Source organism: Mirounga angustirostris, unplaced genomic scaffold (genome assembly GCF_029215605.1).
Source record: "Mirounga angustirostris isolate CCGP_5_RB_7025 unplaced genomic scaffold, mMirAng1.0.hap1 SCAF_6, whole genome shotgun sequence".
Taxonomy (NCBI): Eukaryota; Metazoa; Chordata; class Mammalia; order Carnivora; family Phocidae; genus Mirounga; species Mirounga angustirostris.
Window position 1 is genome coordinate 76952117 of NW_026991714.1, and position 27846 is coordinate 76979962.

A 27846-nucleotide genomic window follows, 5' to 3' on the forward strand; every position below is an offset into this window, starting at 1 on the left:
TAGCTCACTTTATTCATTTATTCATTGACTCAAATACTTGAAATCTCTAAGGCAGTTAGGGGAGAACATGAAAAACATACTGACTGGTCTCATCTTCAGCTGGCAACCACTGACTTCCAGTGGCTCTTAGCACTGCTTAGCTGGCCTACTATGTTCTACTCAGTTCACTCCCCAAATGACGGTATTACTCCTCTGCTCCCCCTTTAAACCTTTGAAATCTCTTGCCCCTCCTCCATCTCAGCTGATGATCTGGCTCCTTGTTCCACTGAGAAAACACATCAACCAGACCACAGGCTCACCTTCAAAGACAGCATCCCAGCCCCACCTGTGCTCAGCCGCTGTGCGTCCCTGCTCTATCAGGAGACCTGTCAGGCCCTCATCAAAGGCCCTGTCCTCTAGCTCCTACTGAAGACCCTGGGTTACAGAACTGTCCGACCTGGTTCTTCATCAGCTTTCCCCTTCCTACTAGATTCTTTCCATCAGCACACAAACATGGTATAACATATCCCATCTTAAAAATACAAAACAATAAAGACACAATGCAACCTCCTTCTCTAGCCTCCAGTCCAATTCCTTGCCTCCCCCAACAAAAGAAAAACCCATCTAAAGAACTGTCTGAACCATTCCATTCCCAACAGGGGTGATACTGCCCTCAGTGGGCAAAAACCCATTTTTGCCGGGTGAAAAATTCTTACTTTTTATGCATAAAGCAAATACATGTACATACAATATGTAACAAATACAGAACATATCAGTGGTATCAGAATTTCCTCAGGGTGAGGGAAGAACAATTAGAAAAAAGTGTCTAAAAAAGCTCCTTAGAGAGGTAATAATAAACATAAGAATGACAAACACTGGTCTAAACCTACAATCTCAGTGTCTTCTCTTCCTGTTTTTTCTCAAGCTTTCTTCCATCTGTTCTTCATTCCCAGTACCCCAGAGAAGCTATTGTCAGTGTCACCCCTGTCCCGCCATATTCCCAAATCCAATGGCCAATTCTTAAACGAAACTGTGGGCAGCATTTGGCATAGATGACTACTTCCTCTTTCTTCAAACACTTTCTTGGCACCATTAATGAGTGTGTGATTTTTCTCCCTGTCTGAACCCTTGAGATCTGATATCGGGAGCAGAACTGATGCAAAAACTAGGGCTTCTTGTACATTTGGATTGCAACCACCCTTGGACACACCATCAATACCGCTCTAGTCCAAGCCGCCTGCATTTCTGGCCTGTATTTTTATAGTATCAGTCCGTCTGGTCAGGTCAGTCCTCTGACAGTCTAACTTCCACACAAGGGCAGGAGAACGCCTCCTTAATCTAAGTCAGATCACATCATGCCTTCGATGGCCTTCTGTGTCTTGTAGAGTAAAGCCAATGTCTTTATCAGAGGACAAAGCCCTCCACAGCTAGGCCTTGCTTCTGTCTGCCCTCATCTCCTACCACTGGCCCTCCTTGTGACTATGCACCGGCCACACTGGCCTCCTTGAGGGACTGCTCATTCTTTGGGCTTTTCTACATGCCGCCGTTTCTGCTTGGATATTCCTCCAGATACTGCCATGGTTCCCACTTTCACCACCTTCAGGTCTCTGCTGCTCGCACCTCCTGTTGTCACAGAGCTGCTCACGCTGCGTACAAAAGTACCCCTTGTCACTTTTAATCTCCCTATCCTGCTTCATTTTCCTTCCCAGCACTTACTATTATCTCTCCTAGGTATTTCTTTATTTCTCCTCCTCCTCCCCCTGGAACAGAATATTATAGGATATTCTGTCCCCTTCCACTGGAATAAGAGTTCCCAGAGGCTTTTATTGTTCAGTTCACTGCTGTTCCAAGCATCCAGACAGTTTCTACCACATAGTGAGACTTCAGTAAATATCTGTACAATGATAAACCTGATTTCAACATCTAAATAAAAGACTACAACTACCATTTTTTAACAAATAAAACTGGATTTTATTTTCCCTTCCTGAAATAAAATATCATCTCATTGGCCTGTGGCAAATAAAACTGTAAGATGAAAAAAAAAAATCTAACAACTCACAGAAATGGCAAACTCTGCTTTGGCCAGAGTGGTTTTCCTTGGCTGTTATGTCATGGAAGTTTTAGGAGAGGCAAACATTTAAATAGTTTCCTCAAACCAACAGAGACTTCTATACTGGTAAACACGAGATGCTTTTTTAGATGATCTCCCTCATTGTTTTCTAGAAACAAACATTCAAGTCAAAATGAGAAAATGTCAGACTCTGGAAATAGCACTTCAGAAGAATAACAGAGGATCCAAATGTCCAGTCGGCATTGAGCCGTGTCTTGTAAATCTGGTCCAACAAATAAGAAACTTCTTACATGAGATCCGTTTGTGAAAAAGAAAAACTCTTGTTTGGGAGAAAGTGTATCCATGCAGAATGCTGGTGTTCCTTCATTTCCATCTTTCCCTTCCTCTCTTTCAATCTTAATGTTTACAGTTCCTTACTTCCACATTAGTAGTTGATGGCGGTGATACTTCCTTCTTTGCATGTAGCACATTTTACCTGAATCTTCAGAGACTGCTGCTAGAAAGCTAAAAATCTCGGTTCTCAAATTTCTTCTCTCTTCCAAATGCCTTTGCCAGCCCAGAAGGGAAAAGGTTTCATTCAAGTCACTTGGTGACCAAGTCGGTTATGATAATGACGCAACTCAATAAATTACAGCTCTCGGCTCTTTCATCTCACCCCATATCTAGTTGTGACTTCTCCTTTTAAAGCCTTTCTGTTTTCGAAGAACTCTGAATGGAAAGGAGAGTTCCGAGTCCTGAAGGAAGCGCCCAGTCATTGGAAGGCCAATTTAGGAAGGGATCTTTTCTTGTGTTCAAGTAGCAACCTGGTGGGCTCGTTTCAGATATCACATAGCTATTGACAGCATGTCCAAGAACAAAGGGGCCCAAATATTAACATCATTGACGCATTTATATTAAGTGTGGGGAGATCACATTCACCAGTGCTGCGTACAGGGGCCAAGAGGTACAAGGCCTCCGTCACCAGAGCCTGGAGAAGACTGGATTCCAGATTGCCACCCAACAGCACCACAACAGTTGTGACCTCAGGCAGGTCAACGTAACCTCTTGGAGTCTCACTTTCCTCTACTATAAAATGGGGGTAAAATACTCACGAGGCAATTGTGAAGAGTAAATGATACAGTGAAGGCAAAGTGGTTGACATAATAAGGACAAACTGCTTTCGATCCCGGTTCTCATCATCTTCCAGATCCCCTCTTACTTTTCAATAAGTCATTCCCCAGAGGGACGCGTATGGAAGGAGGGAAGCTCGCTGTCTCCTAAAGTGGGCAATCAGAGCAAGAAGGAGTGGTGCCAGATGGCTCTAGACTCCACGATGGGTGCAGAACTCTTGTCATTTCTGCTGCCTGCTGGGTTTCTGGAGAACAGCAAAGATTAGATTGGGTTGCCTCTTGGGCACTAAGAAAGAGAAGGAAACATCAACCAGAACCAAGTCCCACTCTCCAGTACTTTGTAGATAATAATAAAGAAAAACAAGTAGATGAGGTAGATATAAAAGGTAAAGATCGAGATGTAACAAATAAAAGGAATTTAATAGTAATAACTGGTTTTTCTAAAAATTGAGATCTCAGTTCATAAGCTTGCAGGTAGCCCAACAGAGCAGCTATATCTGAGGACGCTTCGAAACTGAATTATCTCCCCTCCTATGGAGACGGTCTGCTGGAAAAAGCAATGAAGCATGTTACTTGATGAATAAAGGACCTGTGTTTCCTGTGCTTTTAATCAAAATCTTTTCACCAAAATGTCAGAGAAAAATGAGGAATTTAAACTTCTTTTAGCAAAAAGGAATTGGCTCTCATTTTTCCATCAAGGATAATGGGAGATTCTAGCAGTCGTAGGAGGAGATGAAGGTGTTCGTGGTGAGCAGTATTTATCATTTTATTCTATAGTACACGATAGGTTCTGAGATTATGTATTTTTACAGTTCGGTTTACTGAAATGCTAAGCGTCTATTTAAGGAGAGTGAGTCTGTCAGGATGAAAAGCCTTTCGAACAACATTCCCCCAAGTCCCGCAAATGTTTTCTTCCTCCCAATCCAATTAGGTAAATTTATTTATTTTTAATGTACCCAGTCAGGTTTTAAAAGGTAGATTCTATATTTCTGATGAACTAGGACTTCTGTTCAATGGATGTTCACATTGGAAGGTCACCACACTCTGCCCCAAATCCACATTTCCAGCTTTATCTCCCTAAATTCCCCACCACAAAGCCTTCACTCTCACCAAGCCAGTCTATTTTCAGACCCCAAAATATAAGATAAGCACCTCTACTTCCAGCTTTTTGCTAAGACCTTTTTTCTTCTCCAAAGCATTCCCTTCCTGTTCCTCTGCCTGTTCTTCAAGACATACTTCAGATTGTGCCATTCATTCATGCATTCATTCGTTCAGTAAACAGAGACTGAGAGCCGACCACAGGTGAGGGGATCCTAGGAAAGCAGGAACAGGTAAGTCGGAAAAAGTTCCTGTCTTCGTGTACTTTCTGTTCCTCCAGGAAAGACACACATCACGCAGTGGATTAAGTCATTAGTTAATTACAGTTGTAGTGAGTGCTAAGCATCTGAGGCACAGAAAACTGGGATTACATTTGGTAGGAGAAATGGCCTGGTCTTGAAGGTCAGGAAGACACCCCGAGGAAGTAGTTTTGCTTCAAATTGGGAGGATGAACAGGAGGCTAACAAGTCAACTTTCCTGATGGGTGCATGCTTATGATTAAATTGGGATATATTCATAGAGGCGTGGGAAGGAAATTCTTGCCTTCCAGGTGTTAAAACTGCAACAGCAGGTCTCCCCGTTGCCCTGGCTCTCTGTGAAGCTGGGGACAAAAAGCACTCATAATGTTACATTTCAAGTTCCAGAGGCCACCAGGAAAAGGACTTAGCCAACTGTCCCCAGCGAGTTCTGAGAAATCACCAAGAGTTGGCCTTGCTACTCTGAGCCCCACTGCCCAGTCAGTAAAGAGAGAAAATTCAACAGGATGTGAAATGCCAAAGCTCAGCTTTATGGGAATGCCAATATTCCCGGAGAGCTCTTCCTCCAAACCCTGGGAGCCCCCCCAGAGAATGATCCAGAAACACTACCTGGAGAGGGAGCTCCAAGAAGGAGGGGCCCTGTTTTCTAACCAGGTACTTGCTGAAGGGCAGACCCCACAGGGGCTCAGGCGAAGCTCAGCTGGTGGAGCTGCCTGGGAGAGACATCGCTGCCTCTAGCCCTGGGGAAACAGCCTGGAAAGGTTCGGTATGAAGCTGAAATCTGCCCTCTGGGCCAAGAAAACACACCCCACCTTGTCTACATGCAGACCCATCACCAAGCGCAGACAACAGGCACGAACTCCAGGCAAGCCAAGGCCCCCCGCCTACCAGCACCAAGCAGCTGGTCCCGGGAGAGTCTAAAGGAAGGAGTGGGCGGATATTCAAAATCAAACCCTAGATCCATTCTGCCACCAGCCCTTGGTACCAGACAGGCCTGCCTGGCATTAGGGATGGAGCGAATGAGCTCTGAATCGAGACTAAAATAACCACGACCAAGCCTTACAAACCAGCATGAGACTATTCCATCAGCCAAGGGTCACTAGAAAGTTGTCCCAAATGACCAAGACGCCATTCAGGCCCTTCCTCTGTGGAATGACATAAAGTTCACACGGGAGAGTCTGAGGGCCGTTCCAGGGGACAATCAAGCTTTCTCATGCTTACACCCCACACATACTGCTCAGACTCCCTAAAAATGACTTACAACCACAAAGGGACTGTAAATCAAAGAGTGATGGCATTGACACAGGAATAAATAAATGGAACAACACAGATATCCAGAAACAAATGTAAGTATATATGGAACTTAACATATGGCAAATAAGGCATTTCAATGTAGTGGGAAAAATAAATCTTATGATGTTGATAAAATCGGTATTTCTATGGGGGGGGAAGCCCCACAAAGCCCAATCTTTATCTCATACTTCATTTTTTTTTTTTTAAGATTTTATTTATTTATTTGAGAGAGAGAATGAGATAGAGAGAGAGAGCATGAGAGCGGGGAGGGTCAGGGGGAGAAGCAGACTCCCCACTGAGCAGGGAGCCCAATGCAGGACTCGATCCCGGGACTCCAGGATCATGACCTGAGCCGAAGGCAGTCACCCAACCAACTGAGCCGCGCAGGCGCCCTATCTCATACTTTATAAAACACATATTACAGATAAAGATTTAAATGTAAAGCATGAGAATTAAAAGTATTAAAATACAATTTAGAATATTTACAGGACTTCAGAGTGAGGGAAATAATAAGTCAGGAAATCCAGCATCCATACAAGATAAACATGCTTAACTAAATAAAAATCTTAAGAAATTATTATGGCAAATGACATTTTTAAAAAGCAAAAGACAAATAAATGATAGTCTGGGAAATATTTGTGATACCACATGAAAAACATTAATATCTTTTATATATGAAATGCTCCTAAGAGACAAATAGCCCACTAGAAAAACATAAGAGATGACCAGGATATTCACAAGAGGGGAATCTAAATGACCAATAAACATAAAAAGAGGCTCAATCTCATTTTCAAGTGAAATGCAATTTCAAGGGAAATGCAAATTAAAATAAGAATAATGTACCTGTTTTCACTTATCACTATGGCAGAAATCTTAAAAGATTAATAAAAAATTAAAAACATCCACTGCTAACAAGTATATAGAAAAGCAGACATTCTCAAACATTAAGAATGCACATCATTATAAAATTTTTAGAAAGTAATATGGCAATATCTGTTAAAATGTACAGATCTTTCGAGCCCAAAATTGCAATTTTGGCACTTTATCACTCAATAGAGCAATAAACAGGAATAAACAGAAAAAAACTGGAAACCACATGAATGTCCATCAATATACAATACGGGATGAAAAATTAAATTCTAGGACTTCCAAACTATAGAAGATTATGCAGCCATTAAATAGAAATAAATAAGATGTGTTTATCTGTGGAAATATCAAATTTTTAAAAAGATTTTATTTATTTATTTTGAAAGAGAGAGAGAGAGAGAGTGCGCGCGCACACGCACATGAGTGGGTCCGGAGGGGCAGAGGCAGAGGGAAAGAGAGAATCTCAAGCAGACTCCCTACTGAGCACAGAGCCCAACGTGGAGCTCAATCTCAGGACCCCGAGATCATGACCTGAGCTGAAATCAAGAGTCAGACACCCCTGAAGAAATGTCAATTTAAAGAGCCAATTTCAAAACAATACATTTAGAAGGCACCCCGGGACACTCACCACACCACTAACATCAATTACCTCTGGGGAGCAGGAAGGGCGGACAGGGCAGGGAATGAATTATTTTCAACCTCTGATTGTTTCATTTGTTGTAAGATTACTGATCAGCTTTGTCATTTAAAGTGATAAAGAAATATTTTGGGAGAAGGGCAAGACTACTTAATTTTTTTACTTTACCCAACAACATCTAATACAGTAGGCATTCAAAAATTATTTGTGGAATAAGGCAGAAAGGAATAGGAAGGAGATGAAATAGGTTTAAACATGTTTGTAAAGGATAAAAAGATAAGCATTCATGGAATGACAAAGCACTGTAGATCCTATAAATAAACAGTGTGAGAAAGGGAAAAGGGATACTGGATAAAATTGGTGAAAAGAAGAAAATGGAAAAAAAGTGGGAAAAAAAACAAGTAAAATAAATAACGGACATCAGTGGAAAAGATAAAAGCAACACGCTATTTACCCCAATAAACATAAAAGGGTTTAACTCCACTATCAAAAGAAACAGATCTTTCACAGTAGATTTAAAAACAACTAGGTGGTTTCCTCTGAAAAAACCTAAGTAAACATAAAACAAAAATGATATTATTCACAGATAATAATCCTAATAATAAATATATAAGATCTTAAAAGCTACAGAATTTTACTGAAGGGCATGAAAATTCCTAGAGAACTGTTTTGTTTTTGCTGTTGTTTTTTGTTTTTTTGTGTGTTCTTTTGGATAGAAAGATGCACTATTGTAACAGTGTCCTTCCTCCCTAAATTAATGCTTAAGTTCAATGTAATTCCAATCAGTATTCCAACAGGAGTTTTTTAATGAAAACTGATTCTAAAGCACACAGAAATAAAACATAGACTAGCCAAGAAAACTTAGAACAAAAACCATCAAGAGGGCCTTACTCTACTCTATGTTAAAATTAACTGTTTCCATGAGGAAAGGAATTTAGTGGAGAAAATCTTTGTTTCAGATTTGCACTTATCAACATTTTGGGAGCATTCTGTGAAATTTTGTAAAACTGGAAACCTCCTACATGTCCATCAAACTGGTTTAACACATCAAGGTAAACCCAAAGAACAGAAATATTAGGTGTATTGATAGATATACTAAAAATATATCCTGAGCAATTCCATATACCTGAAGTGCACAGTAAGGGTATCTGAAGCCAGACTGTGTAGCCAGAGGCTGGGACAGGAGAAGAGAGTGTGGGACAGCATGAGGAGTTTTGCTTGCTTGCTTGGACACCGACATGGGGAAAGGGGAGGAATGGTACATAGATAACTATTGAGTAAGTGGATATTCACTAGGGAATCTTTACAAAGTTAGAAATGGACCCCCAAGATCTTTAATACTTCATCAAAAAAACCTTCCATCTGTGAATTTACTATAATTTTTAAACTATTACATTTTGGGTGAACAAGTCATAATTTTTAAAATATAAGCAAAGTAAGCATTTCCTTTAGACTCAGTCAAACAAATAATATTTTGTCGGAGGGCAAACTTCTCCACAGTGAATTATCTACTTTAAGGCTTCAAGGTTGCTGTTCCACGTTTGGTGGTTGTATTCTAGAATTTTAAAAGCAATTCTATGTTCTCCTAATTTATAATTAAATATACACCTATATCTATTGCCATTGTAGAGCTGTGGAGCCCTACACTTCTCCATAAAGAGGTTTTCATTTCTTTTAGCCTATATTCATATATACATGGGATCTTCAGTTATTACAATTTGCCTTCTTGAGATCTTCCATAGTTTTATTATATCTTTGCTATCATATAGCAACCAGAAATTAAAGACTTTACCAAGATGAGTTATTTAGGGAAAACCAACTCTCCCTTCCCCACCCTCCAATCTAGGGAAGAGATGCTCAGTGGTGTGTTTCTAAAGGTTGGGATGACCCCCACCCTCACCCCACACACAGTCCAGAAGGAAGTAAAATATCTTTCTCTTGCAGGATTGTAAGGTGGATCAAGGTGGTGGATCCCTGAAAATGGAAAGGTAGGGGCTGGACATCAAATGTCTAAGGGGCAGGGGTTTGGGGGGGTGGTTCCTGTCCAGGTAGAGACCTGGCTCCCACTAGCGTGCCCTGCCCAGGGGGCAACTTGCTGCAGAACGTGCGAGGAGCACGCCTCTGGGCCTGCAGAGCCTCCGGGTCAGTGCAGGGCTGTCCCATGAGGCATCCCTGAGTCCTTCCAGGCTGCCTGATGTCAGAGGATCAGGCTGGGCCCAAGCCTACATAGGAGAGGAGCACCAATAATGCTGGCAATCTTATGCACTCAGCATCATGCCTCCCCAGTTTCCTGGCACTACTGAAGCCTGGAATTCCCACATGACCCCAAAGGGAAGAGAAGAAGCCCTAATGATCGCGAGGGAGGGTTTTCTATCAGGAAGGTGGAGAGGGTAATTTGTAAACTTAGAGAAACAAAGAAACAGACATCCCTTTGCACTCTAGTGTTGTAGATTCTAATGCAAGTTGACCACACAGTGTTCTGGATACAAAGATGCCGTTGTTTTGCGCAAGGGCCAAGTAATGATGCCCACTGTGTTTCCAATACCCTTACTGATACACGGGATTTGTCTGGCTGCCTTAATCCCCAACACCAAGCATTCCACTCCTTAAACAGACACCCAGGCCTTTTCCCTAGTGGTAAAGAAGTCACAGACATTAAAAAGTCACCAAGAGTATTAATAACAGCAATGTGCTTACTATGGGTTCAGTGCCCTGACAAGGTCTGTACTCAAGAGTGTCTCACTGAGTCTTCACTATGATCCCACATGTAGATCATGTTTGTTATCCTCATTTTGTATACAAGAGCTCAGGGAGGTTAAGTAGTTTGCCCCAAATCACTCAGACTGTGAGTGGCACAGCTCAGTTATAAATTCTGGCTCCCTCCATCAGTGCTCTTGACTGTCCTCTGCAGGAGAGCCGATGCCAAGAGCTAAATGGGTATAAAGACACAGTGCTGGAGAAGTCCTGAGACGCTTCCCCTGAAGAACAGAGCTGTCAGAGAAGCCCAGGAACTCACGGGCCCAGGGCTGGCTCCCGAAGGATGGAGACCAGAGCACGTGTCCCAGTATTCCAGGCAAGGGGAGCTTTAGGAGCAAATGCACGAAGAATGTATGGTTCATTCCAGGAGCCTGGAGTAGACCCGGATTCCTGAAGGATGAAGACTAACTCTACGACTGTCCCTGCCTCTCCCTCGGCTTCCTCTTAGGGACCGTTCTGATGGGCTCCGTGTAGACCGTTTGCTTTCATTCATTCACCTCTTGTAACGTTAGGCAGCTTGAGGGCTCCGGTCTGAAATTAGCAGTGTTTCGTGGGGTCAAGGCAGGGGAGGACTAGCATGTTTCCCCCCCGGGGCTATCTGACCATGTTTCTGCTCAGATGAACACGGTTCCCACCTCTGGGCAGTCATCTGGTGGGAGTAGGAGGGAATGCTCCTCAGCATACAAGGGGGAGGAGGAGGGGTGCTCCTCGAGGTGCCAGTACCTGACCTGGTTCGTTCGTCGTTCCTTTCTATCTCAAAAAAATAAATGGCCATTCTGGTGTTAAGGATGGGAGACAGCATACCAAACCATTAAGGAAACACATCCATCAGGAGACCTTTAACGTACACGTTCCTTCCATCTAGGCATGTGGGAGGCAGCATGGTGCACGCAGTGAACCTTCTGTGCTTCTCATGCCTGAGAGTCGCTCACCACGTCCCACCCACTTTATTCTACACTGTTCACCCCACAGTCTTCCCACTGCCTCTGCTGTGGGCAGCCCCGTGTGTGGATTCAGACCCAGATGCCCCATTACAGCCCAATGAGGAGTTCTATTTAAATGCGTAGGAAACATGGGGGAGCCTGGGTGGCTCAACTGGTTAACTGTCTGACTCTTGGTTTTGGCTCAGGTCATGATCTCGTTGTCTTGGGATCGAGCCCCTTGGGGGCTCTGTGCTGAGCACGAGGCCTACTTTGGATTCTCTCTCTCCTTCTGCCCCTCCCACCTGCCCCCCCCCTTGCAAGTGCACATTCTCTTTCTCTCTCTCTAAAAAAGTGAAAACAGGAGCACCTGGGTGGCTCAGTTGGTTAAGCATCTGACTCTTGGTTTCAGCTGAGGTCATGATCTCAGGGTCCTGGGATCAAGCCCCGTGTCAGGCTCTGCGCTCAGTGGGGAGTCTGTTGAGGATTCTCTCTCTCCTTCTCCCTCTGCCCCTCCCCCCCACTCTCTCTCTCTAAAATAAATAAATATTTAAAAATAAATAAATGAATAATAAATGTGTAGGAAACATGAAATCAAGACAATAAGGATATTTGAAAGGTGCCTCCTTTTCCTCAGCCACACTTTCTCCTGTGTGGTCCCCACGAAATTGTGTGATCTTGTAGAAGGCAGATCACATCTGAAATTCCTCGTCTCTAAAGTCAGGGTGGAAGAAGCAATGAGCCCCGAGGTCCCTTCCAGTCTTCCCTGGTCTACCCAAGCTTCACCCTTTTATCCCAGCACCCAAACGGGGAACCAAGCCAGAACCAGCGGACTCCAAGGTCATCTGACCACAAGAAGCTTATAATCAAGTTGGGGAATAAAACAGATGCTGTTCCTTCAGCCAGTGGTGTGTGCATCTGTGTGTCACATGGTACTTGATGCTGGGTGGGGACAGAGTGGCCCACGGGACCGCTTTCCTCGTGGGTTTTTATGGCTCCGTGGAGAAGACACTGAAAAACAGGAGTCACAATGAACTCCGATGAGTGTTAAATAAGACAGAATCCCAGACGTATACAGGAGGGGTGCTGATTACAGATGCAGAGTCCTGGGCCCTACCCAAACCCTAGGAATCAAAATCTTCTCAGAAGCACCCCTTAAATTTTTTTAATTAGCGATCTTCATCAGGCAAGTTCAGAAAACACGGTGATCGGGAGTGCACAGGACAATATGCGAACTCATCCCTACAGGAAATCATTAGCAACAGGCGGTCTAAGGTGAAGTATGTCCTGGAGAACTGGGTGTAAGCAGTTAAGAGTATGCACTCTGGAGTCTCACCAACAGGTTCACATCCGAGCATCACTACCAAGAATGGAAATAATCATAATAATAATGTCTTAGGATCGTCGTGAGGATTAAGGGAGATAATCCTGTGATATTAATGCATAGAGAGCGCACAGTTATAGAACCAGGAGGCGAATCATGAATTATAAGAGGTTGTCTACAATGGGTCCCACCTGGAATAATGTAATAAATAAGTAATTATCAAAAAAAAAAAAAAAGTAGTTCCGTGTCTTCTGTAAAAAGCAAAATAAGCAGTGGGTAGGGGAAAATCCAGACCATGTGTAATCAACAGGGAAGTCTTTCACATAAGAGATGGTATTTGTGGGCGCCTGGGTGGCTCAGATGGTTGGGCGTCTGCCTTCGGCTCAGGTCATGATCCCAGGGTCCTGGGTTCGAGCCCCGCATCGGGCTCTCTGCTCCTTGGGAGCCTGCTTCTCCCTCTGCCTCTCTCTCTCTATCTGTCTCTCATGAATAAATAAATAAAACCTTAAAAAAAAAAAGAGAGATGGTATTTGTACTGATCCAAGAGCGCAGACATGATTTAAAAGCAGGACTGAGTGAGAAGGAAATGCAAAGAAAGCAAAGGCTCGGGGCTGCTCACAGTTTGTAGGAAGGCAAGGCCTGTCACTGACTAGCTATACACTTCTGGGTAGGTTAGTCAGTTATCGTGGGCCTAAGTTTATTTCCCTGTGACACTGTGGGGTTTTGTGAATTATAGTCACAGTTTTATGTATATTCGGTATTGCCTCATCTTCAGAGTCTGCTCTAATTTAAAAATTCTGAGGAGAACTGCAATACACAGAGTGTCCACGAGGTGGCAGCACGTGGCTTTGTAGATGGAGGTCTTCCTTAAGGGACCTATGATGTAACCCTGTAATAATCAAACAAGCACGTATCCAAGTCTCTCCGGAAAACACAGACAGAAGACATTAACAATCCTCATACTGAGCTCAGTGTTGAGATTTATAATTTAAAGAGAAAGCAGATGTTTTTAATCCCTTTGTTTTAGGGGTGCCTGGGTGGCTCAGTTGGTTGAGTGTCTGACTCTTGATTTCGGCTCAGATCATGATCTCAGCCCATCGGGCTCTGGGCTGAGTGGGGAGTCTGCTTGAGATCCTCTCCCTCTCCCTCTGCCCCTCCACTTGCACTCTCTCTCCCCGTCTCAAATAAATAAATAAATAATCCCTTTGTTTTAGACCCATAGGTGGTAAAGGGTTATTGTTGGACATTTTGTTTTAACCCTTTATGGCCAGGGTGGCTTCCTTCATAACAGTGAACTAAACACAGACTTATTTGTATGGGGTCCAATTCTGATTTGAACCCAAAGACCCTTACCCTCAGTAAAGCGTACCAAGTCAATAATTTGTAAATGTTTTATTTTTTTTAAGATTTTATTTATTAATTTGAGAGAGAGAGCATGAGTGAGGGGAGGGGTGGGGGAGAGGGGAAGGAGACACCCCGCTGAGCAGAGGCCCAATGTGGGGCTCGATCCCAGGACCCTGGGACCATGACCTGAGCCAAAGGCAGATGCTTAACTGACTGAGCCACCCAGGTGTCCCTTGTAAATGTTTTCATCATAAAGAGCCTACATATCCCACCATACACCTCCAATAAAAAGGAAAAGGAGAAAAGTTCTATTTCCTTTTCAGATATTTTTTTTAAATGGTGTCAACAGTATCATTTTTTATAGTTAAAGTAAACTCTCCTTATTTTTAAAGTTATGACTATTCAAAAAATTATAAGGAAGAAAATGAAAATCATCTTCAAGCAATAACAATATGTTTCTGTCAAACTATTTTTGGTAGATAGAAAAGAAACACAGATGCGTCTACACACCTTTTCTAACTTAAAAATATTGTGGAATCTTTCCATGTTAATAAAAATATTATTATATTAATGATCAGTAGCATCCAATCGTTATGATCACTAGCAACATACTTTTACTGAAATGTCTGGCCTTTTCTGACAACACTATTCTTCATGAAGTCGACAGAAATAGCGCCGTGGAAATATGGGTAATAATCAGAGAGGGACCGATGCAGACAAAATAAGGAAGACAACAGAACGTAACAGAACTAACAAATGAGCTGATGAAAAATACATTTCAGAAAAATTTGGCTGGAAGCAGATTAGTCCAACAAACACTGAGGCAATGACCTGAAAACAGTAAAGGAATATATGATCTCTCCAAAGCAAGAGCTCAAGGAAGGGAGCAAAAGGAAATCTTTAAGGCAAGCTGAGTATTTTTTAGAAGTCAATGACTTTGCTGTGTCAGGCTCAGCCAGACATGATGGAAGACAGGGAAAAGTCAGGGAGGCAGAGCCACAGAACAGCTTTTCTTAAGAATCCAGGAAATAGGGAAATCTATCGAGACACAAAGTAGATTACTGTTTGCTTAGAGCCAGGACGGAGATACAGATAGAGATAGAGGGATGGAGTCGAATGCTTTAGGATATGGGGTTTCTTTTCAAGGTGATGAAAATGTTCCTAAGTTGACTGTGGTGATGACCGCATATATAGGTAAGTATACCCAATACCATGGAAATGTACACTTTAAATAGTTGAATTGTATGGTCTGTGAATTATATCTCAAAGCTGTTTGTAAAAAAAAAAAAAAAAGAAGGAGGGAGAGGGGGCACCTGGGTGGTCCAGTCAATTGAGTGCCCGACTCTTGGTTTCGAATCAGGTCATGATCTCAAGGTCATGAGATCAAGCCCCGCGTCAGGCTTTGCACTCAGCGTGGAGTCTACTTCAGATTGTTTCTCCCTCTCCCTCCCACTCACTCTCTCTTTCTCTCTCTCTCCCTCTCAAATAAGTAAATAAAATCTAAAAAAAAATAAAAATAATAATAAAATTTAAAAAGGAGGGGGAGAAGCCAGGTAAAAGGTGCTCCACCAAGTCCCAAGCCCAGGCAAGAACATGAGATTCACACTCAAGAGCAATCCAAGATGAGGTTTGCCAGGGGTTGATGTAATCAATTCTTCACTTTTCTTTTTAAGATTTTATTTATTTGAGAGAGTGAGTGAATGAGAGAGAGAGAGAGAGAGAGCATAAGCAGGGGGAGGGGTAGAGGGAGGATTTCCGCTGAGCAGGGTGCCCAATGTGGGACTCGATCCCAGGACTCTGAGGTCATGACCTGAGCCGAAGGCAGACGCTTAACCGACTGAGCCACCCATGTGCCCAATGTAATTAATTCTTGTATCATAAAAATCTTCTTATCTCCAGAATGTCCACCAAGAGACTGCTCTTCTCTTAGGCCAAGCAACTGCATGTCCATCAAAAACATGTATTTCTTAAAGGCAAGGGCAGTAAGAAAAATGTTCAAGTTTTTACTGGTTAAAAAAATTCCATGGGTTTCAGTTTGACATAGACTAATATCACGAACAAGGCCATAGTATCAGTTTTTAAAACATGCAAATCAATAGAATCCACAATATACCGTATGCTAAGAGAGTTATACTGAATTCACACTCCACGAGAGGAACCCCGCTCTCTGGGGTGGACGGCGCAGGCCGGGACTCACGGTGAACCCCCCACGAGAGGAACCCCGCTCTCTGGGGTGGACGGCGCAGGCCGGGACTCACGGTGAACCCCCCACGAGAGGAACCCCGCTCTCTGAGGTGGACGGCGCAGGCCAGGACTCACGGTGAACCCCCCATGAGAGGAACCCCGCTCTCTGGGGTGGACGGCGCAGGCCTGAACCCCCCACGAGAGGAACCCCGCTCTCTGAGGTGGACGGCGCAGGCCGGGACTCACGGTGAACCCCCCACGAGAGGAACCCCGCTCTCTGAGGTGGACGGCGCAGGCCGGGACTCACGGTGAACCCCCCACGAGAGGAACCCCGCTCTCTGAGGTGGACGGCGCAGGCCGGGACTCACAGTTTGCGATGTCACCTTGAAGCTGCAGAATCTGAGGAACTGGCATTGTGAGGACAACAATGTCAAACAGCTCGGGGGGACCTGTTTCCTTGGAGACCTCCCACTTGTCATTTCGCAGGTTGATCTGGGTCACACAGTGTCTGAAGTAGACATCAGCACCTGTTCCAAAAGCAAAGTCATGTTCACCTAATCAGGATTTCCAATATGAATGAGGAGAAACAGAAGAGTCACACACGGAATCCATTCAGGCGAATTAAACAGTGAAGTCTCTCTTCTAGGGGTTCCCTTTCTCATTCTGTAGGAATTCCTCTCCTTCTGGCACCCTGGACCTCGGGATCGATGCCTGCCCCGGGGTACACAACCGTGTTGCTACAATCAATACTAGGAATCCCAGCTGTCTTTCATTGAGCAGCTACTATATGCCAAGACTATAATAAGTACTTGATATACATCGGATTAATTTCACAAACAAGGAAACAAATTCAGAAATGTCACTCCATGATGTAAAACTATATCCACCTGAATCTAAAGCTCATGACCTTTGTAGAGCAGGAATACACTTCAGTGAAGGTGTTAACAATTCTAGACAGAGCGAGAAGAGCCATATTCCCTGTTAAAGAAATTAAGATTCCCTCTTAAACCTGAAAAAGGGGTCTGTGAAAGAAATCCAAGCCCTCGTTGGTGGATCAATTACCTTTATTAAGAAGAACTGGAATTAGGAGAAATACAATCGAGAATGTCCTCATTGCATTTTTCTTCTTTATCACCAAAATATTTTAGTAATTACTTGAGTAGTTATTTGATTAATATTTTCTTCCCTATTAATCTGTGAGCCCACAGGGAAGGAACTATGCCTGTTTTGTTTCTGTGAATACCATATCGCATATACAGTAGAGTACTCGGCACATACTAGGTTTTAATAAGTACCTGTTGAAGAGAATGATTTAGGAACCATAAACCAAAAGATAAGAAAACATAACTGGATCACTTAAGTCTCCTTGGGACCAAGCACTTACCACACATTTCAATTTTCAGAAAACTTAATTTAAAAACAAATCTACTTTTATGCAGCCTCAGGAACAGAAAAGCAAGAAATAATAAAGAAGAAGACAAAAAAGCACGTTGGAAGATCCTGTTCATCATTACCGGGGACACCTCACGATCCTAGCCACTCAAAATCTGGCTTATGTCCACCCTGGGCCCTGAAGCTTCCTTCCTGTGGGTCCTCCAGCTCAGTGTGATCCTCCTCACCTATGAGGTCCCTCCACCACCATTCTAACATTGATTCAAAATATCTGCATGTTTCAGGTATGTCTTATCTACCCAAAAAACCCACTTCTTCCATGTCATGTCTCCAGACCTCAGACACCATCACTGTCCCTGGAATAATCCTGCGACAACACTGTAAACATTCACATTTTTTAAATCAAAGGCAAATATATTAGAAGGAACAAGGTGCAAACTAGGCCCAGGGGTCCATCTCTTTGAGGCCAACTAGCATCATTCTGTTCATAGATGAGAGCAAGGGCTAGTAAACAGCCTCCAACCTGCCTGAGGCTTTCCCTAAGGCCCCTGCTTGGGGAAGGTGCAGATAACTGGAGCTTTCAACTCCTACCCACTGTCTCCACTCCAGCCTGAACAGTTTCCCCTCACCTGGTTCTATTATTTAGAATGTCTTGCCCTGACCCGGTCAACTTACTCGCCTCATTCTGGTCCTGGCCCTGATCTGGACCTCTAGTAAGTCAAGTTATTTTACACCTTTTATTCTGTTGTGTTTTCACATAATATTCCCTTGGGAAAGAGCTTGCATGGTTATTGGTCATGGTGAGCAGGTGTGTGTGTTTCAGGGAACTGAAGTCTACTGACCTAGAAATTCTCCATACCCAGCCAAATGTCTTGGACATGTAACCCAATGGTCCCCAAATATTCTGCAAGGTGTATGTCAATGGTTCTCTTAAACGTGGACCCCAGACCAGCAGTACCAAAAGTACCTCGGAACCTGTTAGAAATGCACGTTCTGAGACCTAAGCCAGACCTACTGGATCAGCATCCCTGCGGCTCAGGCCGCTGTTCTGGGAAGTTGTTCTAGTTAAATATTGGCTTTAGAGATTTGAACGCATTCTAAAACATACATGATTAGACATATCCCACACAGATAATTTCCCTGGAAGGCGGGTCCAATCTAAACAACTACTGGTTTGTCCAACAGACTGCAGGGTTGTAAGCTTTATCGATTCCAAACTGTAGAGTATTTTTGGAATGACTTCACAATTTGGGTTCTTAAGCAAAGGTCAACTTCATTCAAGGAGATTATTTTTTAAACCAACATTTATCAAGAGGTTGCTCTGTACCTAGCCTATTATTTGCTTGGGTTGACAATGAATGCATTATATCCCTTAGTCCTCACGGTAACACTTTGTGGTGGGTACTGTTATTACTCTCATTTTTCCAATGAAAGAACCAGGGTATAGATTTTTAAACTTTCCTATTATTACATAGCTAGGAAGGGGTGGCAGAACATTAATTTCAGTCCAGGTCATTCTGATTCCAGAAACTCTCTCACTTATGTTGTGGAAACACTAAAACACCTTTGTGGACCATTCAGTGGAGAGAAAGCTTTACAGAAGTTTAAAGGATGTTTAAAAGGATACAACTGTAAAATTTAAAATAGTACAGATAAGGTCTATAAATTCTATAAGAACAGATCTGGGTAAAGAGGGGAAAAGACTCTTGAAGTATTACAAAAATAATATTAAAATAAAGAAAGAAATCATGTATATAGACTCAAATTATATAGACCTTGAACTCAATTATATAAAAATTCATTTTTTAAAAAAGCAGAAAGTAGGTCACAAAATGGACTTATTGTTGATGTCTATAGTGACATTTTTCTTGCTATCTTTCTGTATCTTCCAAACTTTCTACCAGTAGTATGTAATCTTTTTTAAAAATTACTTTTTGAAGTAAATAATATTTTACATAGTGATAAAAAATCTATAAAATCATTGTCTCAAGAGGCTGTACAAATTGAAAATATAAACAGGTTTTTACTAAGAATTGGTTAAATTAAAACTGATAGTCAACTGATATATATAACTATATTAAATATATTTAACTATATTAAATATATTTAACAACTCCAATATACATGTTACATATACATATATATATAGAATTAGATACAGAAATCTATATATCATGATACCTACCTGCGACGTACAGGGGTACTGTTAAATTTTATGTGAGCCACAAATAATTAAATATGACCTCTTTTCCCAAGAGCTTGTAAAGCAAAATTGGAAGATAAAACATATCTCCTCCCAAACACCTCCCAAAAGAAGGATGTAGGTACTCTGTATTCAAGGACTGTCCATCTGCCAGAACATCAGCTATGTAAGAGGGCAAGGACTTTGGTTCTTGTATCCTTAGCATCTAAAAGTGTCTGGCATATAGCAAGTACTCAGTAAGTGTTTACTGAATGGATGTGTGCAAGCATGGATGGATAGACATATAATACAGTTAGTAAATACTTGAGGATTTCAGTAAACATGCACATCCAAACTGGGTCAAATCATGATGGAAATGAGATTTTTAAATGTTATATGGAGGCAATCTATGAAGCTGATTGGTGACATTCTACAAAATATCCAAAGGTATCACATTCCGTAATGGTTAATTTTAAAAAATTAGTTTGGGTCATGGAGTGTCCAGATATTTGGCCAAACATTATTCTGGGTCTGCCTTTGAGTGTGATTTTGGATGACAGTAACATTTAAATTGGTAGACTAAGGCAGATTACCCTCCCTACCTAATGTAGATGGCTCTTATCCAGTCATTGGCTTGAATAAAACAAAAAGACTGACCCCCTCCCCCAAGAGTGAAGAATTCTTCTTGACTGACAGGCTTCAAACTGGGACAAGGGTTTTTTGGGTTTTTTTTCCCCTTGTATTCAGATTTGAATTCAAAAATTTTCTCTTCCTTTGTCTCCAACTTGCCAGTTCATCCTGCAGATCTTGACATTTGCCAACTTCCATAATCACATGAGCCAATTCTTTATAATAAATCATATATATATAAATATATCTTATTTTATATACACACACACACACACACACACACACACACATATATATACACACAAACACACATGTATCCTATTATACCTACCTCCTTTTGGCTCTGTTTCTCTGGAATATCCTGAGTAATACACCATTGTAGACTGAATTCTAGATGGAGAAATGGTCTAACCAGAGTGACATCTACTATGTTCCCATGCTGTATGTATATTCAATCTCACTGATGTCTCCCTTGCCTGCTATCAGGGATTCTTGGAGTTCTCATTGGCAAAAGTTGATGAAGAAAATCAAAACGGTAATTATTCTACAAATAGCTTTTGAAACAAAACGTCTTAGCACCTTTCGTCAGTGATCTGGAATTGCGCAATTTACTTAATTATGATTCATCAAGAAACTTACTTCTGTTTAAAAAAAACAAATTGTTGGGTGCCTGGGTGGCTCAGTTGGTTAAGCGTCTGCCTTCGGCTCAGGTCATAATCCCAGGGTCCCGGGATCGAGTCCTGCATCAGGCTCCCCGCTCAGGGGAGAGTCTGTTTCTCCCTCTACCCCTCAACCCGCCTTGTGCGTGCTCTTTCTCTCTCTCTCTCACACAAAAATAAAATCTTTAAAAAATAATTTCAAAAAATTTAAAAAATAAAAAAATAAATCATTTATCATCCAATATCATTTATCATCTTTTTAAAAAAGGTCATTTTCAAAACATTCAGAAACATATAAAGAAGAAATGAAAATCCTAATAGAAAATGGGCAAAGGTTATAAATAAGAAATTCACAGAAAAAAGATGGAAAGAGCTCGCTAAAAACATAAAGATGCATAAACTCACTCATAATTATGTAAATACAAATCAAAACACAAAAAGACACCAGCTTGAACCTATCACACTGGCAAAAATTAAAAATTTCCATAATATCAACATGTATAGAAAGAGATACTGTTTTTTAAAAAAAATTTTTTTAAAGATTTATTTATTTATTTCAGAGAGAGAAAGAGAAAGAACACAAGTGGGAGGGGCGGAGGGAGAGGGAGAAGCAGACTCCCCACTGAGCTCAGAGCCCAACTTGGGGCTCCATCTCACCACCCTGAGATCATGACCTGAGCCAAAACCAAGAGTCTGATGCTTAACCGACTGAGCCACCCAGGTGCCTCCTCATTCACTGTTGATGAGATGTTCTTTAAGAGGAATAGATGGCACCACCTAGTTTAATTAAAAATTCACAATACCATGACACAGCTACTGTCCTGTTAGAAATTGGTCCTATAGATATGCTTACAGAAGCGTGTCAGGATTAGATAGTGCAGCCATACTGGTATTAGCTAAAACCAAAACAACCCCTTACCCCCACCAACAACCTAAATATTTTCCAGAAAGCTAATGCTTACATATACAATGTATGTTTATTTATAAATAACGTAATACTGAACAGGCACTGAAAAGAACGAAGCATACTGAATTTGTTGTTATGAAAATAGACCTAAGATTTGACTCAGTCTATGATGATGTATTAGGCTTCTCAAGAGAAACAGAACGAATAGGAGGTAGACAGATAGAAAATGGGGAGGGGAGGACTGATTTATTATAAACAGATCAAACAAGTTGTCAGTTTATGAAAAATAATCCCATTTGTATACTTAAAAAGAATATATATACACATACATGAATAAATAAATAGAGGCAGTCGTGTAAATCAATAGATCCACAAACTTTTTTCTAGAGGCATACACTGAAAACTATTATTAGGGATTACTTTAGGAAAAGAAAATTAGCTATTGAGTGGTGAAGAGAACATCTATTTTATAACTTTCTTTATAGTATTAATATTTAATTATGTATACAACTTTTATCTTTAAGTGCCAATTTTAAAAGAAAGCAGAGAAAATCCTATCCCCACCTGATTCTTTCAAGTAATGCTTAATAATCGAAGAAACTCCTTGAGGTGCCACAAAGTTACAGTCTCCTTCTTTCATCACCATCCCTTCAATAGGAGAGGTCAGAGGCTTCAAAATGCCAAGAGCTAACAGGTCATCATAAAAACTGAAATAAATCAATATATATGATATAATTATATACCGCAGTTAGCTTAAAAACACTGTATTCTCTTCCAAGAATTCTTAGAGATTATCATTCTAAATAACTAGAAGTCTTCATATGATCAACTCAATGTATGTTTCGTGTTAATAAAACATAATTCAGTAGAGCACGCGACTCTTGATCTCGGGGTCCTGAGTTCAAGCCCCCGGTGGGGCCTAGAGCGTACTTCAAAAAAATTAATAAACCATAATTCAGGTGAAGAACAGAAACCTTTTGAGAATCCATAAATCTTCTGCTGACATTAGCTGAAGGCCTATTTTCTTGTATCTCTCAAAATTAAAGGTCAGTGAAGATAGAAAGGTATGCAGTCCCCCCATTTTGAATTTGGTGAAGACTGACTAGTTGTCCTCTTCCTCAACACAACACAGTAATTCATATTTAAATTGAGCCCTCAGGATGTAGCATCTCATGTGATCTTCAGAACCACACCAGGCAGTAGGACTCGCTCCCTCTTACTCATCAACAATGATATTATTTATATCTTCACTATATTACAAGAAGCAAAGTGTCACCCTGTTAAAACTGGATGATTTCTACCTTTTTACATCCTACAGTCACGAAGAATGATTCCGCCCCTTTCAACTAACTCACCTTTGGTGTTGTTTGGCATAATGAGGTGTGCAGGTGATGTACTGGGCACCCAAGTCAACTGTGCTCTGTGGATTGTAGGGACTCCTGGCTGTAGTCATTCTTCCCCCTTGGATTCATTCACAAGAAACATCTTAGTGCATCAGAATGAAACCTTCTGCAATTCACGCCTCAATTATTCACCTCAGGTCAGGCCAAATGGATTAAGGCTGTATTTTTTAAAAAAGGACTTTGTTGTGCTTTTCTGGTTTAGTTTTGGGCTTTGTCCTCTACCACTGCCAGGAAGTAGTTCACAGAGACAATTCGGTCACTGTGACGTATTTTTAAAGAGGACGCATGAAGAGCGCAGCAGTGTTCAGCGCTGTGCCTGGCCTCTGGAGTCACACATTTAAACAAAAGCAATGGGGGCATGGATAACATAAAACGAAATAATGCCAAGAAATGTCAGAATGAATCACTCTTGCAATCGGGTTTCCTGAGAAAAAGAGGAGTCTGTAAACTAGATCTTCGTCCTGGTCAAAGGGCACTTTGGGATCCTCCCGATGCGCAGAAGGCAGTGAAGGCACGGCCAGGCCAAGATCAAAGCCCGCTGACCAGCGGTGGTGGCGGGAGGCCCAAGCTGGACAAACTGCCAGAGCTCTTCGCCAGCGCTGAGCGGCCCTGGCGGGGGAGGGGGGGCGCTCCTCCCGCTCCTCCTCCCTGACCCGCGCGGGGCTCCTCCCGCTCCCCGCCCCCCCATCCCCACTCCTCCTGCCCAGGGCTCCTCCTGCTCCCCCGGAACTTCATCCGAGCTCCCTCTCCTCCTGCCCTCCTCCTCCTACCCAGGGCTCCTCCCTCCTCCCTAACCCCAAGCAGGGCTCCTCCCGCTCCCCGCCCACACCCCCCCCCCCCACTCCACTTGCCTGGGCCTCTTCCCTCCTCCTGCTCCTGACCCCGCGCAGGGATCTTCCCACTCCCCCTGCCCCCCTCCTCCTGCCCGGGGCTCCTCCCTGACCCCGCGCGAGGCTCCTCCCGCTCCCCGCCCACCACCCCCACTCCTCTTGCCTGGGTCTCCTCCCTCCTCCCGCTCCTGACCCCGCGTGGGGATCTTCCCACACCCCCTGCGCCCCCCATTCTCCTACCCGGGGCTCCTCCCGCTCCTCCCGGACCCTGATCCGGGGTCCCTCTCCCACTGCCCCCCTCCTCCTACCCGGGGCTCCTCCCTCCTCCCTGACCCCGCGCGGGGCTCCTCCGCTCCCCCGCCACTCCTGCCCGGGGCTCCTCCCGCTCCTCCCGGATCCTGACCCGGGGTCCCTCTCCCCCTGCGCCCCCCCCCTTCTCCTACCCGGGGCTCCTCCCGCTCCTCCCGGACCCTGACCCGGGGTCCCTCTCCCCCTGCCACCCCCCTCCTACCCGGGGCTCCTCCCCCTTCCCGCCCACCCACCCACCCCGACTCCTCTTGCCCGGGCCTCCACCCTCCTCCCGCTCCTGACCCCGCGCGGGGATCTTCCCACACCCCCTGCGCCCCGCCTTCTCCTGCCCGGGGCTCCTCCCGCTCCTCCCTCCCTGCCCCCCGGGGCTCCTCCCACCGCCCCGCTCCCCTCGCGGCGCCGGGGTCACCGCCCACTCCCGCCCGCCTCGGGCCTTTCCGGGGATCTGGAGGCTCCGGGCACGTGACCGGGCGCGCAACGCGCAGGTCGCCGCCGGGAGGTGTCGGCCGCGGTGGCTGGATTCTCCCACAGACCTCCCGGGGTGGGCCGCCCGCAGGCGCCGGCTTCCTTTTCCCGGTTTCGACCGCCCGACGACACACCTGAGTCCCCAGCCTCGTCCCACACCGCGAGGTGCACAGGACGGGGCGCCTCCTTCCTGAGCAGCGCTGCGCACAGGCTTCCCGTCAGCCCGGCGCCCACGATGAGCACCCGCGCCATGGCCCGGGGTCTCGCGGCGAGGCCGCGCCCCGCTCTCGGGCTCCGCGCTCCAGGTCCGCCCCGCCGGCGCGCAGCCCCGCCAGCCGGCCTGCAGGGGGCAGACGGGAGGCGAGCGGGCCGCGGTTAGGGGGGCGGGCCACGCCCGGGTGCTCCGGGGACCGTTGCCGCCCCTGGCCTCGCCGAGCCGCGCAGGGATGCAGGATGGAGCGTGGGAGGACCGGCCCCCACCCCCACCCCCACCCCCACCCCGGGCTGGAGCCGCTGAGGGCGTGACACCCCAGTCCGGCAGTGCGCGGGGAGGGCCCGCGCTCGCGAGGCGCGGAAGGCCGCTGCTCACCTCCTCCAGAAGCGCGTGCGGATGCCGGGGCGGTCCTTCTCAGACTGGCCCCGGGCTCTGTGGCTGTCCTGTAACCCTGAGCCTCAGTTTCTCCATCTGCGAAATGGGGACAGTAACGTCAGCGTGTCAGATTTGGGACGATTACGGTGGTTTGGTTCACGAGAGAACCTGAGATCACTCAGCTCTTCAGTAAATATTTCTAGGTCAGAACACATCCCAAATGCTCTGAGGGATATAAAGATGAGCAAGACAAGGATGCAGGCCATTCTCACTGTTTGGTTTCCCCCCAACATTGTCCTGGAAATTCTCAGTGAAACACAAAAAGCATTGATAAAGAATTCAGTTAACCCTAGATTGTAGATAAATTATCATCTGGAAGACTAGAGAAACTGGGTAGCTATGAGAAGTGCTAAGAAAGTTGACGATGGCAGCCAATGTAAACATCTAAAAATTAGTTTTACTTTATGTCCCCGTCATGAAGAAATTACCATGCATCAAATTGGTGATGGATCAATACTACATATATCTGATAAAAGACAAGAAAATTTAGATGAATTATAGCCTGTAAAAAGGCATAAAAATAAAAGATGGAGCTGAACAGAAAAACATTAAATACATAGTTATTTTCAACTTGTATGTTACAAAATGCCCAGGACAAAAAATAAATAGTGAGCAAACTGGAGTACAGTTTGATAATATATTTAAAGCCTAAAACTGTGTCCTTTAAATGAGACATATCAAGTCTGGACATTTATCTTGGGGAAATAATATATAGATAATACATTAAGATTTACATAAAAATGTACTTACCTCAATGTTATTAGAAACGTTGAAGTCTACAACCAACAGGGAATTTAGTTGATTTGATTATGGCTATCCAAACTTCTTAATGAAGCTACTAAGAAAATATGGCTTTAAAAGTTTAAGGATGTATAGAAAATTACTCACTCTATAATGCTGAAAAACTGGCTACAAAACTAGTAAAATCCCAGAGTTCTGTAACCATATGCAGAGACAAGTACATATGCAGTATAAGAAATTCAAGAGGAAACAGATGTATTTACCTTTTTCTATTAATTTCAAATGTTTTAGAAAGGCCATATATATCTACTAATTTATTTTTTATAAGCAAAATAAAGCTGGTATGCTAGACAAAAGAAGTTAATCAATCCCTGCCTTAAAGTTGTTTATAGTCTAAGAGATTTCACAACCACATTCTAAAAATCTCAGAATTGTCTGGAAAGGAGATTTGAGGTAATGTATTTCGACTGCCCCCTGCCACCAGCATTTTACATAATGTAAATATAGACACTAAGTTAAAGTGAGTGTGCCCAAGTTTACACAGTATCTCAAGGATAAGACCAGGGCAGGTCCTCCTGGATTGTTTTGAGTCTGTTCTGCTCATGTCCACAATCTCCTGCTTCCTCATTTCTTGTATAATCAGGCCTAAAACCTCATGGTCATCTTCAATAGCTTCTCTTTTCCCACTCTTGTTAACTATTAGTCCTCTGGTCTTTTTGGCCTCTTCTCCTCTGTCTCTTATATTCAATCCCATGCAATTCTACAGTAGTAAAATCCAGCTTTACTTTTTTTTTTGAGAGAAAGAGAGCATGGGTGGGGAGGGGCAGAGAGGGAGGGAGAGAGAATCTCAAGCAGACTCCATGCTGAGCTCGGAGTCCAACTCAGGGCTCAGTTTCATGACCCTGAGATTGTGACCTGAGCTGAAATCAAGAGTGGGACGCTTAACCGACTGAGCCGCCGAGGTGCCCCAGGCAGTCATTACTTCTTTTTTTTTTTTTAAAGATTTTATTTATTTATTTGACAGAGAGAGACAGCGAGAGCAGGAATACAAGCAGGGGGAGTGGGAGAGGGAGAAGCAGGCCTCCCGTTGAGCAGGGAGCCCGATGTGGGACTCGATCCCAGGACCCTGGGATCATGACCTGAGCCGAAGGCAGACGCTTAACGACTGAGCCACCCAGGCGCCCGGCAGTCATTACTTCTTAACTGAATTATTAGAATGACTTTCTACAGGCTCCCCATTCCTAATCTGTGTTCTCCACTGAGCTTCTGGATCGGTCACTACTACTCTCAGAAAACTTGCAGTGGCTCTCAGTTTCATACAGAACCAAGTTCAACTGCTTGGCATAAAAAGTGTTCAGTGATATTTTCCCATCCTATGTTTATATCTTATCTTGGTAATCTTCATATGTCCTGTGCTATAGCTAAATAGAATTATCATATGTTCCCCAAACATATCCTCAGATTTTCCACTTATCTGTGAAAGCAGTAAGCCTTTGCTTATGTGGTTCTTGAGTACAGAGCATACTTTTTTTTGACTTGTGTTTCCAGTAATTGTTCATTTGCATTAATTCTTCACTCTTCCTGTTCTGGTGTGATCAACAATATGTTCTTTAAAAAGTTATATAGAATTTGGGACTTTTATGACCACTGAATAGAGGTAGCCATGGTGGCTTGTGATTTCTCATTGGTCTTTAGGGACTGGTATAGCCACCCACCTTAGCCCCCAGCCCCAACCTCCAGAGTAGGTTATATTAGTCCAGAGCTATAACTGTAGGGTTGTAAGTCAATGGTTGGCTACTGATACTAGTGTATCTTTCTGAGAAATTTGAGAATTATTAG

General features: G+C 43.6%; 1 protein-coding gene across 9 annotated transcripts in view; it reads right to left on the minus strand.

Moving 5' to 3' along the window:
- The window catches only part of RNLS (renalase, FAD dependent amine oxidase), a 278787-nt gene extending 253726 nt beyond the window's left edge, over nt 1–25061 (minus strand). For 3 of the 9 annotated variants that reach the window (XR_010412412.1, XM_064594573.1, XM_064594574.1), the window contains exons 1-4: nt 24686–25058; nt 22966–23071; nt 22175–22317; nt 16209–16367 (exon numbers count right to left, since the gene is read on the minus strand). Coding sequence is in view for 8 of the 9 variants with exons in the window: in XM_064594573.1 (XP_064450643.1) it covers nt 16209–16367; nt 22175–22317; nt 22966–23071; nt 24686–24869 (592 nt within the window). In the remaining variant the exon portion in view is untranslated. Of the gene's footprint in view, nt 1–16208; nt 16368–22174; nt 22318–22965; nt 23072–23864; nt 23963–24685 lie in introns of those variants that run through there. The other 6 variants (XM_064594571.1, XM_064594570.1, XM_045877739.3 and 3 more) reach the window with 6 other exon arrangements.
- Between the last annotated feature and the right edge of the window lie 2785 nt (nt 25062–27846).